The sequence below is a fragment of the Leuciscus leuciscus genome (genome assembly GCF_965113295.1).
Source record: "Leuciscus leuciscus genome assembly, chromosome: 10".
In the NCBI taxonomy this organism is placed as follows: Eukaryota; Metazoa; Chordata; class Actinopteri; order Cypriniformes; family Leuciscidae; genus Leuciscus; species Leuciscus leuciscus.
In genome coordinates, this window is record NC_138734.1 from 27,784,677 (window position 1) to 27,798,774 (window position 14,098).

At 36.1% G+C, this 14,098-nt stretch overlaps 1 protein-coding gene across 1 annotated transcript in view; it reads right to left on the bottom strand.

Moving 5' to 3' along the window:
- The window catches only part of glg1b (golgi glycoprotein 1b), a 50,047-nt gene that overhangs the window by 18,087 nt on the left and 17,862 nt on the right, over positions 1–14,098 (bottom strand). The window contains exons 4-14 of the mRNA XM_082181755.1: positions 12,750–12,965; positions 9,718–9,921; positions 9,355–9,426; positions 8,906–9,092; positions 6,322–6,536; positions 5,936–6,057; positions 4,391–4,492; positions 3,271–3,424; positions 1,161–1,298; positions 996–1,082; positions 51–113 (exon numbers count right to left, since the gene is read on the bottom strand). Of these exons, the coding sequence (XP_082037881.1) occupies positions 51–113; positions 996–1,082; positions 1,161–1,298; positions 3,271–3,424; positions 4,391–4,492; positions 5,936–6,057; positions 6,322–6,536; positions 8,906–9,092; positions 9,355–9,426; positions 9,718–9,921; positions 12,750–12,965 (1,560 nt within the window). The remainder of the gene's footprint in view (positions 1–50; positions 114–995; positions 1,083–1,160; positions 1,299–3,270; positions 3,425–4,390; positions 4,493–5,935; positions 6,058–6,321; positions 6,537–8,905; positions 9,093–9,354; positions 9,427–9,717; positions 9,922–12,749; positions 12,966–14,098) is intronic.

The following is a 14,098-nucleotide window of genomic DNA, read 5'->3' on the forward strand; positions in this document are numbered from 1 at the left end:
CAGATTTAATAAATAAAGAGAATAATTAGATGTGTGCAGTCAGTACTAACGTGGCAGTGGTTCTGGATGACTTGTTCACAGGCTCGGATCAGCAGGGCTTCAATCTGAATGTCCTGTTAACACAACAGTATGGCCATATATATAAAAATAAAGTCAAAAGAAGTCCTACAATTATATGTATATATTTATAGATCTTTTAAGATATAAGATTATATAGTATAATTTAATGTTTTTGAAAGAAGTCTCTTACAATCACCAAGGTTGCATGTATCAAAAATACAGTAAGAACAGTAATATTGTTAAAATAATTGTTTTCTATTTGAATATATTTTAATGCAAAGCTGAACTTTCAGCATCATTACTCCAGTCTCCAGTCACATGATCCTTCAGAAATGATTCTAATATGCTGATTTGACACTCAAGAAACATTTATATTATTATCCACATAGAAAACAGTCTTTGCTGTTTAATATTTTTGTGGAAATTGGGATAACTTGTGATAAAAATGAGTGATAAACATGTGATAGAAATTCAGGATTATTTGAGGAATAGAAAGTTAAGAAAACAGCATTCACTTGAAATAGAAACCTTTTGTTATATTATAAATGTCTTTACTGTCACTTTTGATCAACTTTAATGCACCGTTGTAATTAAAAGTATTAATTTTAGAAAAAATTATAATAAAAGTAACCCATTTACGGTAACAGGATGTTAAAATATGAATGCTTGCATGGGAATGTTCAAATCCAAATCATAATTCATGCAAATATGCAAAATATATATTTTTAAATATTAAGCATAAAATGTATAAAAAATATAGCACACTTAATGCTAAAATGATCCACAAAACTTCAAATGGCGTTTGTATGTTAAGCAGTTGAAGCTGAATGAATTGAAAACGGTACCTACCTCGCAAGCAATTTCGTTTACGTGCATTATGTACCCGTTCACTCTGAGGTTTGTGTACCTGCAGTGGAGTAAGATATGAAACATACCTCAGATTCTAGTTCCGTCAGGTTTCCAACCACTTCTCTGCAGTTTGACACCAGGTCCTCTAGATGGTCCTGAAGACACTCCAACTCCTGATGCAGAAAAAACCCACCAGTGAATCACTGACAAAAGTCAGATCTCAAAATCACAAATCTCAGCACATTTTTTACCTGTCCAGTGTCTGTCTTCTCGCTGCACCATTTGCCCAGGTCAGTCATGCAGCGTTTCTGGAGCTCAGGGTCCAACTTCACATCCAGAGCTCTCTGGTGAAGAATTCTCTGGACTTCCACCTTACAGTCCCTGGTGAGCTGCACACGGGAGTCAGTGAATTTTTCCACATCAGCTGAATATTATGACAAAATACCAGTTCAATCATCTGTTTTGACATGCAAATTCAATGGCTGAATCCATAACTGCATGCTCTCCATTCTACATGCTTTTTGTTTCATATAAAGTGATTAGGGGTGGCACGGTACATGAAAAAACATCCGAACCGTTCGGTTCGCTTGTCTCGGTTCGGTGCGTGTGTGCGTCGCGCGGTTCGCACGGTTCGACGCATGCGCAATGTAGCCTTGTGCCCGTGCTACTGCTAATACAATGCTAAATCATAAATCAGACAAATGTAGAATAACATTACAATGTCCAGCAATCGATTTAAATAGTACACTGGGTTTACTTAGACATTTAATGAGATCAACTCCACTAGGCTATATGTTGTTTTTTTCACGTGAATAAATAGGCTACATAGATCGACTGTTCCACGTACCGGTATGTACTTTAATGGTCCAGTGGCAGAACTTGCCAAGCGTGTCAAAGGTTCTGAGTTCTAATCTGCACTCGTATATATTTTTCTTTTTCATCAAAACCGATTATGTTTATCAGCGGTTGTATATCAAGCAGGGACAGATTTGTATGAATTTTGTTTTGTGATTTCATCGGAACGAATAGAGTAGCCTAGAGTCTCCTCAACGGACTGAAGCGCGCGTCTGAGTGAAGAATGTGCGGCCGCTGCGGTGTGTGCGCGAGCCACGAGAACACTGTATCAGCGCCACTGATCGCAACGGCAACGAGCACTTTGATCACTTGATTAAAAAAAACACATTTCAGCGCTAGATTGCTTCTTATTTAACAAACGAACGAAACGAATACTTTGCTAGTTAACTGGAAATGTTTTATTTATTTGTATTGGTACATCCGTGCTGGGACATAATATCAACCCTGGCAAAAAGTGGTGACAAATAACTGTCCGACACAGCCCACGGGAAATGAGAAGCTGCGTTTTGCAAACACACCCCATTTATGAAATAAATTAATTAATAATTAGATAATTCAGCTATATATCATACGCTGAAGTAAATTTTTGGAGTGTTAAAGATTAAAAGAAAAAACAACAACAAGAACCTTACAGAACCGAAAACCGTGACCCTAAAACCGTGATACGAACCGAACCGTGGGTTTTGTGAACCGTGCCACCCCTAAAAGTGATCAAACACAGTTGACTTTTGTATGTTGGTCAAATACCCTAAGTGGGTAGTTCCTAGCCAGAAAGTGGAACAAACTTCATTCCAATTGTCTCTTCAGTGATTTAAAGGGATAGTTCACCCAAAATTCTGTCATTAATTATGTCGTTCCAAACCCAAAGACTTTCGTTCAACTTCTGAACACAAATTAAGATATTTTTAAAGAAATCTGAGAGATTTCTGTCCCTCCATTGAAAGTCTTTTCACCCACAACTCTGATGCTTCAAAGCATTTATAAAGAGATCAAAAAATAAATTCATATGATTCGATTTTATTCACATATAGACACTACGAACATTAACAGAAGCTCAGCCATACTTGCTTGACACGCAATAACAAATCTCATTGGTCCTTGCGGAAGCTCAAACGCGCTGAATAGCACACGAAAATGAACTTCATTGGTTCTCGAGTGTCAGGCAAGCGTGCATGAGCAAATTTTAATGCAAACAGTGTTCACTGATCAATGTTTATATGTGAATAAAAACATAAAATAAACCTGTTAATCATATAAAAGCGATTGTGTCTATGAATATGGATTTATTTTATGATCTCTTTATGAATGTTTTGAAGTCTCAGAGTTTTGGTTGAATAAACTAGTCAATGGAGGGTCAGAAATCTCTCCGATCTGTGTTTCGAAGATGAACAAAAGTCTAATGGATTTGGAATGGCATAAGGGTGAGTAAATTACAGAATTTTCATTTTCATTTTAATGAGAACTGAGTTGACAAATTAAAAAAAGGCCATTATTTGTGCTTCTCACCCTTCTTCCCTGCTCTTCTGTCCGGTAAGCGTGTCGGTGCAAGCAGGAAAACACAGCGCCAGGAGGCATGAGATCAGTGCTCTCATTCCAGCCTGGCGTGTAGCAAAGTCTGGAAGCGTCATTCTGACATTTACGGTATAAGATTGGATCAAGCCTAGTGGAAAAAAAAACACATAGCAGACAAAAATCAGTCACAATCACAGTCCCCTTAACCTCAACCACTGCTATCAAAATGAAAGCACAATTGTGTATATACCTGAAATCAATCCTTCATTTTAGTCTATGTACACGTATAGCATAAAGTACACTACCGCTCAAAAGTTTTGGGTCAGTAAGACTTTTTTTTTAAAGAAATTAATATTTTTATTTAGCAAGGATGCATTAAATTGAAAAAAAAAAAAGCGACTATAAAGCAGTTAAGGCTTTCATTATTTTACAAAAGATTCCCAAAGTATCACGGTTTCAACAAAAATATTATTCAGTACAATTGTTTTCAACATTGATAATCATAAAAATGTTTATTGAGCAGCAAATCAGCATATTAGAATGATTTCTGAAGGATCATGTGACATGAGTGAATGTACAAAAATCTCACGGGTACATTCAGCGCATGTATCGAGATTTAAAAAAGGGCCACATTAAAGGTAAACATCTTTTGTCATGATTCAACCTCAAAAGAGAACAAAACAGCAGTCTCTCTATGGCTGTAACAAACAAAGCTGTCACACGGCCAGACTGTCACAATGGACCATCAAACCAAATTGCTGTTTCAAACGGCTCTAATTAAAAACCACTTGAATCTAATGGGCTGTGAATGAAGTTATGACCATCTAATGGTTTTATTATAATGGCACTGTGTGGGCATCCTTCTCAAATTGAACGGATGAGAGAAACACACAGTGAAGGTCGCATCACGCAGGCAAACCAAACTGCCGACGAGTGCTGAGCTATTAAACATACAAAGACCTCTGACTGACTGAATGGATTTGAACAACAAGCTATTATACAAACACACTCGAAACATTACTTAAAAGCATAAGGGGGTTTCAAGAGTCTTATTTTGTATGAGTCATCATGTACAGTAAGGTCAGGTAAAGAAAAAGGAATTTAGGATGATTACTTCCAGTCTCTTGAAATGAAGTACTGCAGCTCCAGCAGCCGGTGTTCACAGTCCTGAACCATCTTCTCTGTGTAAAGGTGCTCCATTAAACAAGACAGAATCCTACACACACACAAACACACTATTTGTCAAAATAAATTAAATAAAAACACTGAAAACACTTTGAATATTTCAAGTGAATTTAAGGCAACATTATAATGTACAGTATGAAAAAATGTTAACAGTGTTATTGACATTTTTGGTTTTAAAGGTTAAATTTAAGTGAGAATTAAATTACAATGCACAATACAATAACCCCTGATACTGATACATTTAACATCCCAATAATTTTTTTTTTTTTTACAAATATCATAATACATTTAAAAACAGAATGAATAAATTAACAAATGAATGAAAAATCATCTTTGCGTATTACAGTCTCTTTCAAAGCACATTTTCTACAAAAAAGTCATTAATAATTTATCTAAACATAAAGATAATTTTTTTTATATCTAAATAAAAAAATACATTTAAACGAATATAACCAAAACTTACTTTATTTAATTTAAAAAATATATATATATTTTTACGATATTTGTAAAAAAAAAAAAAAATGCATTGGAAGAGACTATATGTAACTTAAAAAAAAAGGAATATAACAAAACCAAAAACTTTTTTATTTGAGTATTACATACATTCTCTTCCAACGCAAATTTTTTTTGACAAATATCACAAAAAGAAAACAATTAAATACATTAAAAAATAAACAGTTTAGTTTATCAGTCTCTTCCAATGCGGACACTGTGTAACTGGACTCAATAAGATATTTTTTTTCCAAATGGCAAAAAATAAATAAAAAAAAATAAATAAATAGTGTATATATATATATATTAAACAAATAAATAGTTTGGGTTATACGTCTCTTCTAAAGGCCCAGATATTCTTAAAGCGAACTTGAAGAATGAACTGGTGTGACGTCATTTCGGCCCAAATCAGGCCAAAACTAAGTTCGTTTTGGAGTTAGTTTCAGTAGTTCAAAACAGCATGCCAAATGAACTTTCCGTAAAAAATTGGGATGTTGGGATATTTACTAAGAGTATACCACTTTAAAAAAGGTATTTTGAACTTCTTTTTACCCCTAAGTGAAGAATGAAAAGAACTTTGCCATGAGTATATTGAGGCCTTGTAACTGGACTGTGTTGTATTCTACAACTTGAATGCCTGTACCATCTTTTTCTCCTCTTAGAAAAAGAGAGTGACACATTTACACTCTACACACACTTAATTGGATTTGACCCTGTCCTCTAAATCCACTTCAGTTTAATATGGTGCCTGTGAAAGAAAGACTATGAGAAACTCGATAACCGGACAGTATTGAAGAATTGAACAAAGCATGAAGCCAAGTGGAATAATCTCTAGGAATTAAATCAACAAATAAATCCTGTGCCAGACTACAGTTACCTAGTACTGATTAGCTGTTTCCCCTGGAGAATTGAACATTGATGCTAAAGTAAAATACACCATTTCTTGAAACTATTTGCACTATATTAATGCACTATGACTCACATAGGGTCTCCGCTACGGATGTGTTTGCAGGCTGTCTGGATGACAGACTCACAGGCTTCATTCAAAGCGCGATCAATCCGGTAATCAGTGCCGGGGTCTGCTGACTGGATAAGAGTCTGCAGCTACAGGAGACAAATAATGAAAGTCACAGATGAAAAAATATAAAAAGAAGACAATAAAAAAAGTAGTCTAAGTAAATAAATAAAAATATCTCTGAGAAAGCAATTCATGCTTATAAGACTACAATAGTGTTCAAAAAGTTTAATAAATGCAGCCTGAGCATACTGAAAAGTAGAATTAAATCTATTTAAATGATTACTTGTTTAAAAAGTACAAAGTACTATTAAATATCCAATACCCTTTCCCACAATCCCAACGTTTCTTACTGCTGTCTGACAGAGGTTGTCCACCATGCCCTTGTCCCCGCGGGCGACTCTCATGAGGCAGTGGAGGGTTCGGCCCTTGCGGTGCAGTCCTGAGCAGTGCGCCTCGATCTCTCCTCGACAATGCAACACGATCTCAGGACTCAGAGAGAAATCCTCCATTAGCATGCGTCTGTAGTCCAGCATCTCACCCTGACAGTCTCCAGTCACCGTACGGCCTGAGATGACAGCGGTGAAAACCACGGGAAGGAACAAAACAATGGACAAGCTTATAAGGTTGCAGAAAATCAATAAATAGCCTAAAACAGAGAAACATGCATGAATGAAAAGAAACTATATGCCTGGAATAGAATTCTAGCACATTGTTTATGTCATACTGCACAGTATATACAGTATACTGCATGTAATGTTTTTAAAAAAAATGCAGTGTGCTCTATGAATGTATTTTGTGCAGACTAACTCTTGAGTTGTATACTGTACATTTTTCACACTTGTACACGACATACTGTCATCTGTTTTCTTCTATGCAAACAGAACATTCACATCCTGCATTCAATTTGCACACTACAAAATAATAGGGGTGCTAATATTCACTGAATATTTAAAGGGATGGTATAATGCCCCATTTTACAAGATGTAAAATAAGTCTCTGATGTCCCCAGAGTGTGTATGTGACGTTTTAGCTCAAAATACCCCACAGATAATTTTTTACAGCATGTTAAAATTGTCCCTTTTTGAGGGTGAGCAAAACCGGTCGTTTTGTGTGTGTCCCTTTAAATGCAAATGAGCTGCTGCTCCAGCACAGAGGGCGGAGCTTCAAGAGCTTGTGTGTGTGTGTGTGTGTGTGTGTGTGTGTTAGCAGCTCCGATGATCTCACACAGACAAGCACTGAAATGTCAGAAACTGTTCTGCCTTTAATGTTTAAACTGGAGTCGGACAATGATGGAGAGACTCAAGAAGAAGTGACAACATATAGTGTGGAACAGGACGTTTCTGAATGGTTAGTTGATGAATTTATGTTGCTGATGTGGAGTTAACTATCTTCAAGACTTTGATTAGCATATTCTGTCATGATATTCTACAAAATCGCTTGTGTGGAAACTGTTGTAAGATGCCTACAGAGTGACATGCTATTGCAATTGTGTTACGTTCTGTACTGCATGTGAAAAGACGGATGCGACAGCTTGAGCAGACTCACAAATGTGCTCTACTACAACAACTCTTCCTCTTCTCAACATGGACTGTGTTCTCGAGGGCGGGGTTTATAAAATTTTGTAAATTTTAGGGTTAGTGATGTCACTAACCTGGGAGGAATCTTGTGTAGTCCATAACAGCCGTTTCTTGTAGTCCTTAAAAAATTATTTCTTTAAAAGCAAATATCTTCCTTTGCTTTGAACTTTGAGCGTTGTAACTTTGTAGATGTTGTTTATGCTCAAACAGCAACATTACACACTAACTTAAAGGGATAGTTCACTTTGAAATACATTTTTGGTATGTTTTAGCTTACCTCAAGGGCATCCAAGATGTAGGTGTCTTTTTTTCCGCAGTTGTTTCAATTTTGATATTTTTAGGTCAAACCGTTCTTGTCTGTCAGTCATATAATGCAGGTCTATGGTCACCACCTCAAAGAGCAAGCACGGAGTCCAAATTAAAACAATTCCCCGTCGTCCAAATTAAACAATTCCCCATCGTAAGTACACATTGATGGCCTAAGACACGAAACGAGCGGTTTGTGTGAGAAAACGAACAGTATTTATATCATTTTTACCTCTTATACAAAGCCATGTCCAAGTGATCTGATCTGACGTGTACGCAGACTGGTGCATAGATATATACACTAGATGTCGCCTTAAAGACATTCGTTCCAATGAACTGCCGTAGACAAGGCGACATCTAGTGTATATATATCTATGCACCAGTCTGCGTACACGTCAGATCAGATCACTTGGACATGGCTGTGTATAAGAGGTAAAAATGATATAAATACTGTTCGTTTTCTCACACAAACCGCTCGTTTCGTGTCTTAGGCCATCAATGTGTACTTACGATGGGGAATTGTTTAATTTGGACGACGGGGAATTGTTTTAATTTGGACTCTGTGCTGGTGTTTTGAGATAATGACCATAGACCTGCATTATATGACTGACAGACAAGAACGGTTTGACCTAAAAATATCAAAATTGAAACTACTGCGGAAAAAAAGACACCTACATCTTGGATGCCCTTGAGGTAAGCTAAAACATACCAAAAATGTATTTCAAAGTGAACTATCCCTTTAAGTTAGAAAGGTGAAATCATAATCAACCATCCCCCTTTAATTACTTTATATTTATATTATAATGTATAATAATTCATTTAGATTGAATATTCTGGTGGATGCTGATAATTATTTTTTATTTTTTATGACTAGACTAATATTACATTTCCATAATATTTTGTCCAAATAAAAGAAAATACAATAAAAACTAAAAAGAAATGGTACCACAAAAAAAAAAAAAAAAAAAAAAAAAATGTTGCATGAGTACAATTGTACTATTCTACTACAAACATACCCAGATTTTGGGTAAATAGATGTATATTAACAGACCTCTGTGAACAGCAGATTCCAGGCAGAGGAGGAGGTAGGAGAGTCTGGCCTCTCGTGCACGGGGCATGCTGGTGTCCGGGTTACAATGATATTTGCGTAGGTCGGCCTTACAGGCCTTTGCAAGGGAGTAACTGACTTTATAATCTTGAGCAATGAGCTTTTGCCGAGTTGTCAGGGCGTTTCTGCACTGTGGACAGAGATGCTTATTAAGTACACGGACAGGACAAACACATACACTAAACTGACCACCAACATTCCTGTGGGTTCTTCTAGACTATGACTTCAGTTCAGAAACTACCCTCCCACACTGACATTTAATGCACATGCTGTTGCACTAAATTGGTTAAAAAATTTAATTAAATAAAAACTTGTTTCTATTACATTTGCATTTACATTGAATAATCATGTGTTTAATTCCCATAATATCAATAACTATACATGTGCCGCACCTTTTCTGACATCGCGTCCTCAAATTTATGGTTGAACAGGCATTTGTACACTCTTCCTTCTCCCACTTGGGTCTGAAAAAAAAGCAATAAAAGCAATAAAATGTTAAGCATTGACAGGTCAACCGGGAGATATTCAACACTTCATGTTCACACATGTGATATGTGCACACATCAACACATCGGCCCACATCTCCTACACAAAGCAGCTATGCGGTCTAAACCTGTCATTCTGACTCATAGCACATGATGGGCAGCTGTCAATCATGTCAGCCTACCCCCTTCATGATACTGGACCAGAAAAGTACATACTTGTAGTGAATAGTACAAGTATGCAAATTAGGTATATTAGAGAAGCTGACATACATTTTCACAGAAGCGCTCCCGGTCGTCTCGGCAGGAGAAGTAGAGGTAGCGGTCGAGGTGGAAATCATCCGCAGACAGTTCGGCCACTCTCATGATTGACTTTTTGCAGTCGCCCTTGATTTTATGAGCCTTATCCTGCTGCTCTGCCTCCCTGACCAGAGCCCTCTCCAGACACGCAATCACCTCACCCTGGGAATGCAGGTCCTAACAGGAAGAAAAAAAGAAGGACGAATTAGTTGGCTTTGGAGCTCACAGCTTGGCTTAGAGTTTATTTTGGGACAACAGATATGTTAGACTGAAGAGATAAACGAGAGGGAAGAAAAAGTTACTTTTACTTAAAGTAACTAGTTAGATGTTTTACAGAGAAAACCAAAGAGACTACCAATGATGCTTTTAATTAAGAGATGAAAAGACAAGAATAAATTAATTGAGTAAAGTTCAAAAAATTATTTTATTTAATATAATTATTTTGCTTCCACTTTATATTAGGTGTCTTGACTGCAAAGATTATAAATGAAATTACAACTATGTACTAATATTAAAATTAATCATTTGATACGATACACTTATTGTGTACATACATGTTTTTACATTGTACTTATATATTTTTTAAATACCTGCATGTAATTACAGCTGTATTATAGCTTTATAGCTATAAATGATAGCTTTCCTGTAGCTCAGTGGTAAGAGCATTGCGTTAACAACGCAAGGTTGTGGGTTCGATCCCAGGGGATTGCACATACCTATGTATAAATGTATAGGATAACGCAATGTAAGTCGCTTTGGATAAAAGCGTCTGCCAAATGCATAAATGTAAATGTATAATTACACTGTTGAGGCTTCCCTTACACCTTAACCAACCCTTAAACATACCCATACCACCAAACCTGTCCCTAACCTTACCCGTATCCCACCTCGATAGCACCAAAAGTGTTTTTAATACAATGATAACTCAATAAGTACATTGTAAAAATTTTTTTGATGTAGGTACATAGTAGTTAAGGACACCTAATATAAAGTGTGACCATTATTTTATTTAAATAATTTCTGTTATAAGCTTATTGGCTTTATTATATAGGAGAGAAAGACAGGAAAGTGCAGGGAGAGAGTAGTGTTATTTTACTATTATTTACATACTATTATAATGTATAGTATTTATTAATATTTACATTTCATTTTTTCATTTTAATAAATATATATAACATGTACATATTATAGTAGTTTAAATTTTTTCAGTTTTAATTTAAGTTTTAGTAATTTGTATGTGGTTTTGTTATTTTGATTCATTTTTCTATTTATTTTATTTTATTTTTTTCTGCAGTCCATAGCTTTTTTGGGTTAAAAAATTATCCAAAATAAATTTGAGCAAGTACATAACCAGCCAGTGTTCAAAACTATCTGCTTGCCGTAGCTTGATTCAAAACGGTAAGCTTGAAATAATGTAAAATACTAAAAATACTTACAGATAACATTTTCCGGTGAAAATTCTTATGTTGGTCATACTTCAAAAAAGTAGAATCTGTGATTCCGAATGACAGTATCCACACCGGCGCGGCGACTGACAGCCGCACATTCTCCTCAAAACATTGGATTCATCCGCACTGTGCCGTGCCGAGGCACAACCCAAGTAAAGTTGAAAATTTCCGCGAATAACTGCAATTGCAGATTTCGAACAGAGATGGCGACAAAGAGGAAAAACTACGTTTGCAGCTTTAAAGGAACCGTATGTAAGATTGTGGCCAAAACTGGTACTGCAATCACTTTCAAATTACTGTAGAGCGGTGTATCCCCTCCCCCTCCCCCTCCCCCCTGACTCGAGGTTGCCAGATAGGCTTGGATTTTTTTTTTTTTTGACACGTTTGTAGATGCAGCTGTGGTAACTAGAGCAGAGCTGGCAAACCGGATGCTGAAACACTACTGACTTCGTGATTGGTAGATAGGTGGAGGGTGGAGCTTCAGGCCAAAACACAAGATGACAACATCAACATCAGTTGAGGGCTGCAACTTCACTTTTAAATTACAATATCCTGGCCGGACTATTGTTGATAGTGATATAAGTATTTGAAATGAATATGATTTCTTAATGTCTAATGACATATCAGGGCCATTTTATGATTAATTGAAATACATTTCTTACATACGGTTCCTTTAAGTACTATATTTCATTTCATTTGCCAAGGCAAGATTTCTAATTTTCTTTTAATTTAAGTTTAAATTCTAATATTTATTTCAGCTTTAGTTCAAACTATTAGCAGTTTTAGTATACAATAACAACACTGGGACAGTGAGAGATATTAAATAAAGATCAAATTAAATAAATTGAATACAAATTAAAAATACTATATATATATATATAAACTCGAAAAAAAAAAATCTGCTAAAGAATGTTGCCAATTCTAGATCACTCGCAAGTGAATTTAATTGATGGCCCAGTCTTAAGCCACTGAACACTTCTTGAGGCCCCAGAAAAAACACCAACTAAGGAAACTACAAACAAGTAAAACAGTGTTGATGATGATATTCAAACATCCACTCAGTAATTAAGTGCCAGAATTTAAGGCACGCAACTTCATGACAAAATGTAAAGGCTTTACAGAACGGGAGCTGTCAGTTACTCTTATAATAGTACCTAATTACTACATAGCCCATGATCTAAAAAGCCATTGAAATATGTGTACACCCACTAAGATGCTTAATATAATTTTCATTCCTCACTTGCCATCTTGTCTGTGTGGCAGTCTGAGCTTATTTAGGATATTTTAAGTGAATGAGCAGACAAGTCTAAAGTTAACTTTTTTAATTTCAGCAGAGAGCACCCGGGGGAACAAGGCAAGTGCAGTGATCGGGTGCCCAGTTTCAATCATGCCTGGAGGAATGTGGATACTTTGGGAATGGCAGAGTCACTACATAACAGAGCCATCTGGTACCAAGCCAACATCCTATGGTTTCCCAAAGGGAGATTCTAGAGCTTTGCGGTTTTAAGTAGGCTAGGAGTCAAAGCATTCTCCACTATTATTGGAACGCAAGCTTACTTTTTCTCCGACAGTGATGCTTCCACACTGCAGGGTGTTGATGTCTTCTCTGCAGTTATCCATAAAGCCGCATATGAGCCGATAGTCGCTGAAGACGATGCTGGTCATCTTGGTAATGTACTGATGACACTGGCGTTCTGTGATGTTAGCGCGGTGGTCCACCAGGCAGGACATCAGATAGCCTTTCCCTCGCTCCTCATCTGCACACTCTTTCAGCTAAGAAACAGATTAATGCTCTTTTTTTAATTATCCGTGAGATGGAGCAGTCAGGCATCAATGCTACAGATATGAAGAATTTTCATTCCCTATTTAATATCAAGTCAATGTATAATGGTAATTAAATTGTGAATTCAACCACAAATGTGCATCAACACACACACACACACACACACACACACACACACACACACACACACACACACACACACACACACACACACACACACACACACACACACACACACACACACACACACACACACACACACACACACACACACACACACACACACACACACACACACACACACACACACACACACACACACACACACACACAAACAAACACACAAAGAGGGTAGTGAGAAACTTTTGTCTACTGAGATTCATTTTAATTACATTATGGCAGCTTAGAGTGCAGTCAAACATAAAACCACACTGCATTATAAATGTAGACGGCAGTTCCTCTGCACCATATATATAAAAAAAAAAGACTGCAATATATATTGCAATATGAAAAAATTCAGGAATTTCTACCAGAGCCATGAATAGCTATATTTGGATTACTCATTCTAGAATTACTGGGGTGGTTTTGTTGGAGAGTGCATCTGCATAAAAATTAAATAAAAAAAGACTAAAGACTTTTAGTGTGAGCCCTCCTTTTAGAGCTCAACGATTTAGGAAAAACTCTTTACAAGACCCAACTCTTTCAGTAATCATAACGTGAACAGAGTATTAAAGGAAATTATTTTTCATTGGCCATATTCCCACTGCTTTCGATCCATTCAATATGACTATAAAATAATAAATACGATTTTTATTGTGATTATTATTATTAAATATTAAATCCAGAGGGGATATTTGATAAGTTCGATTAAACCATCAAAATATTTTATATTTATATTTTATATATTTTTTTTTTATATTTTAAATATGAGAGATGAACAAAACACTAAGGTTAATGTATTTATCTGACAAAATTATTTGGCAAAAAATGCAACAAAGCTACAGGTTTTATTTTATTATGCAAAAAACAAAAATGCATAAAAAAACTAAAATCTCACAGAAAAAACAAACAAACAAAAAACACACTGACTACAACATAGGCTAATCAGTTATGGTTCTCTCTT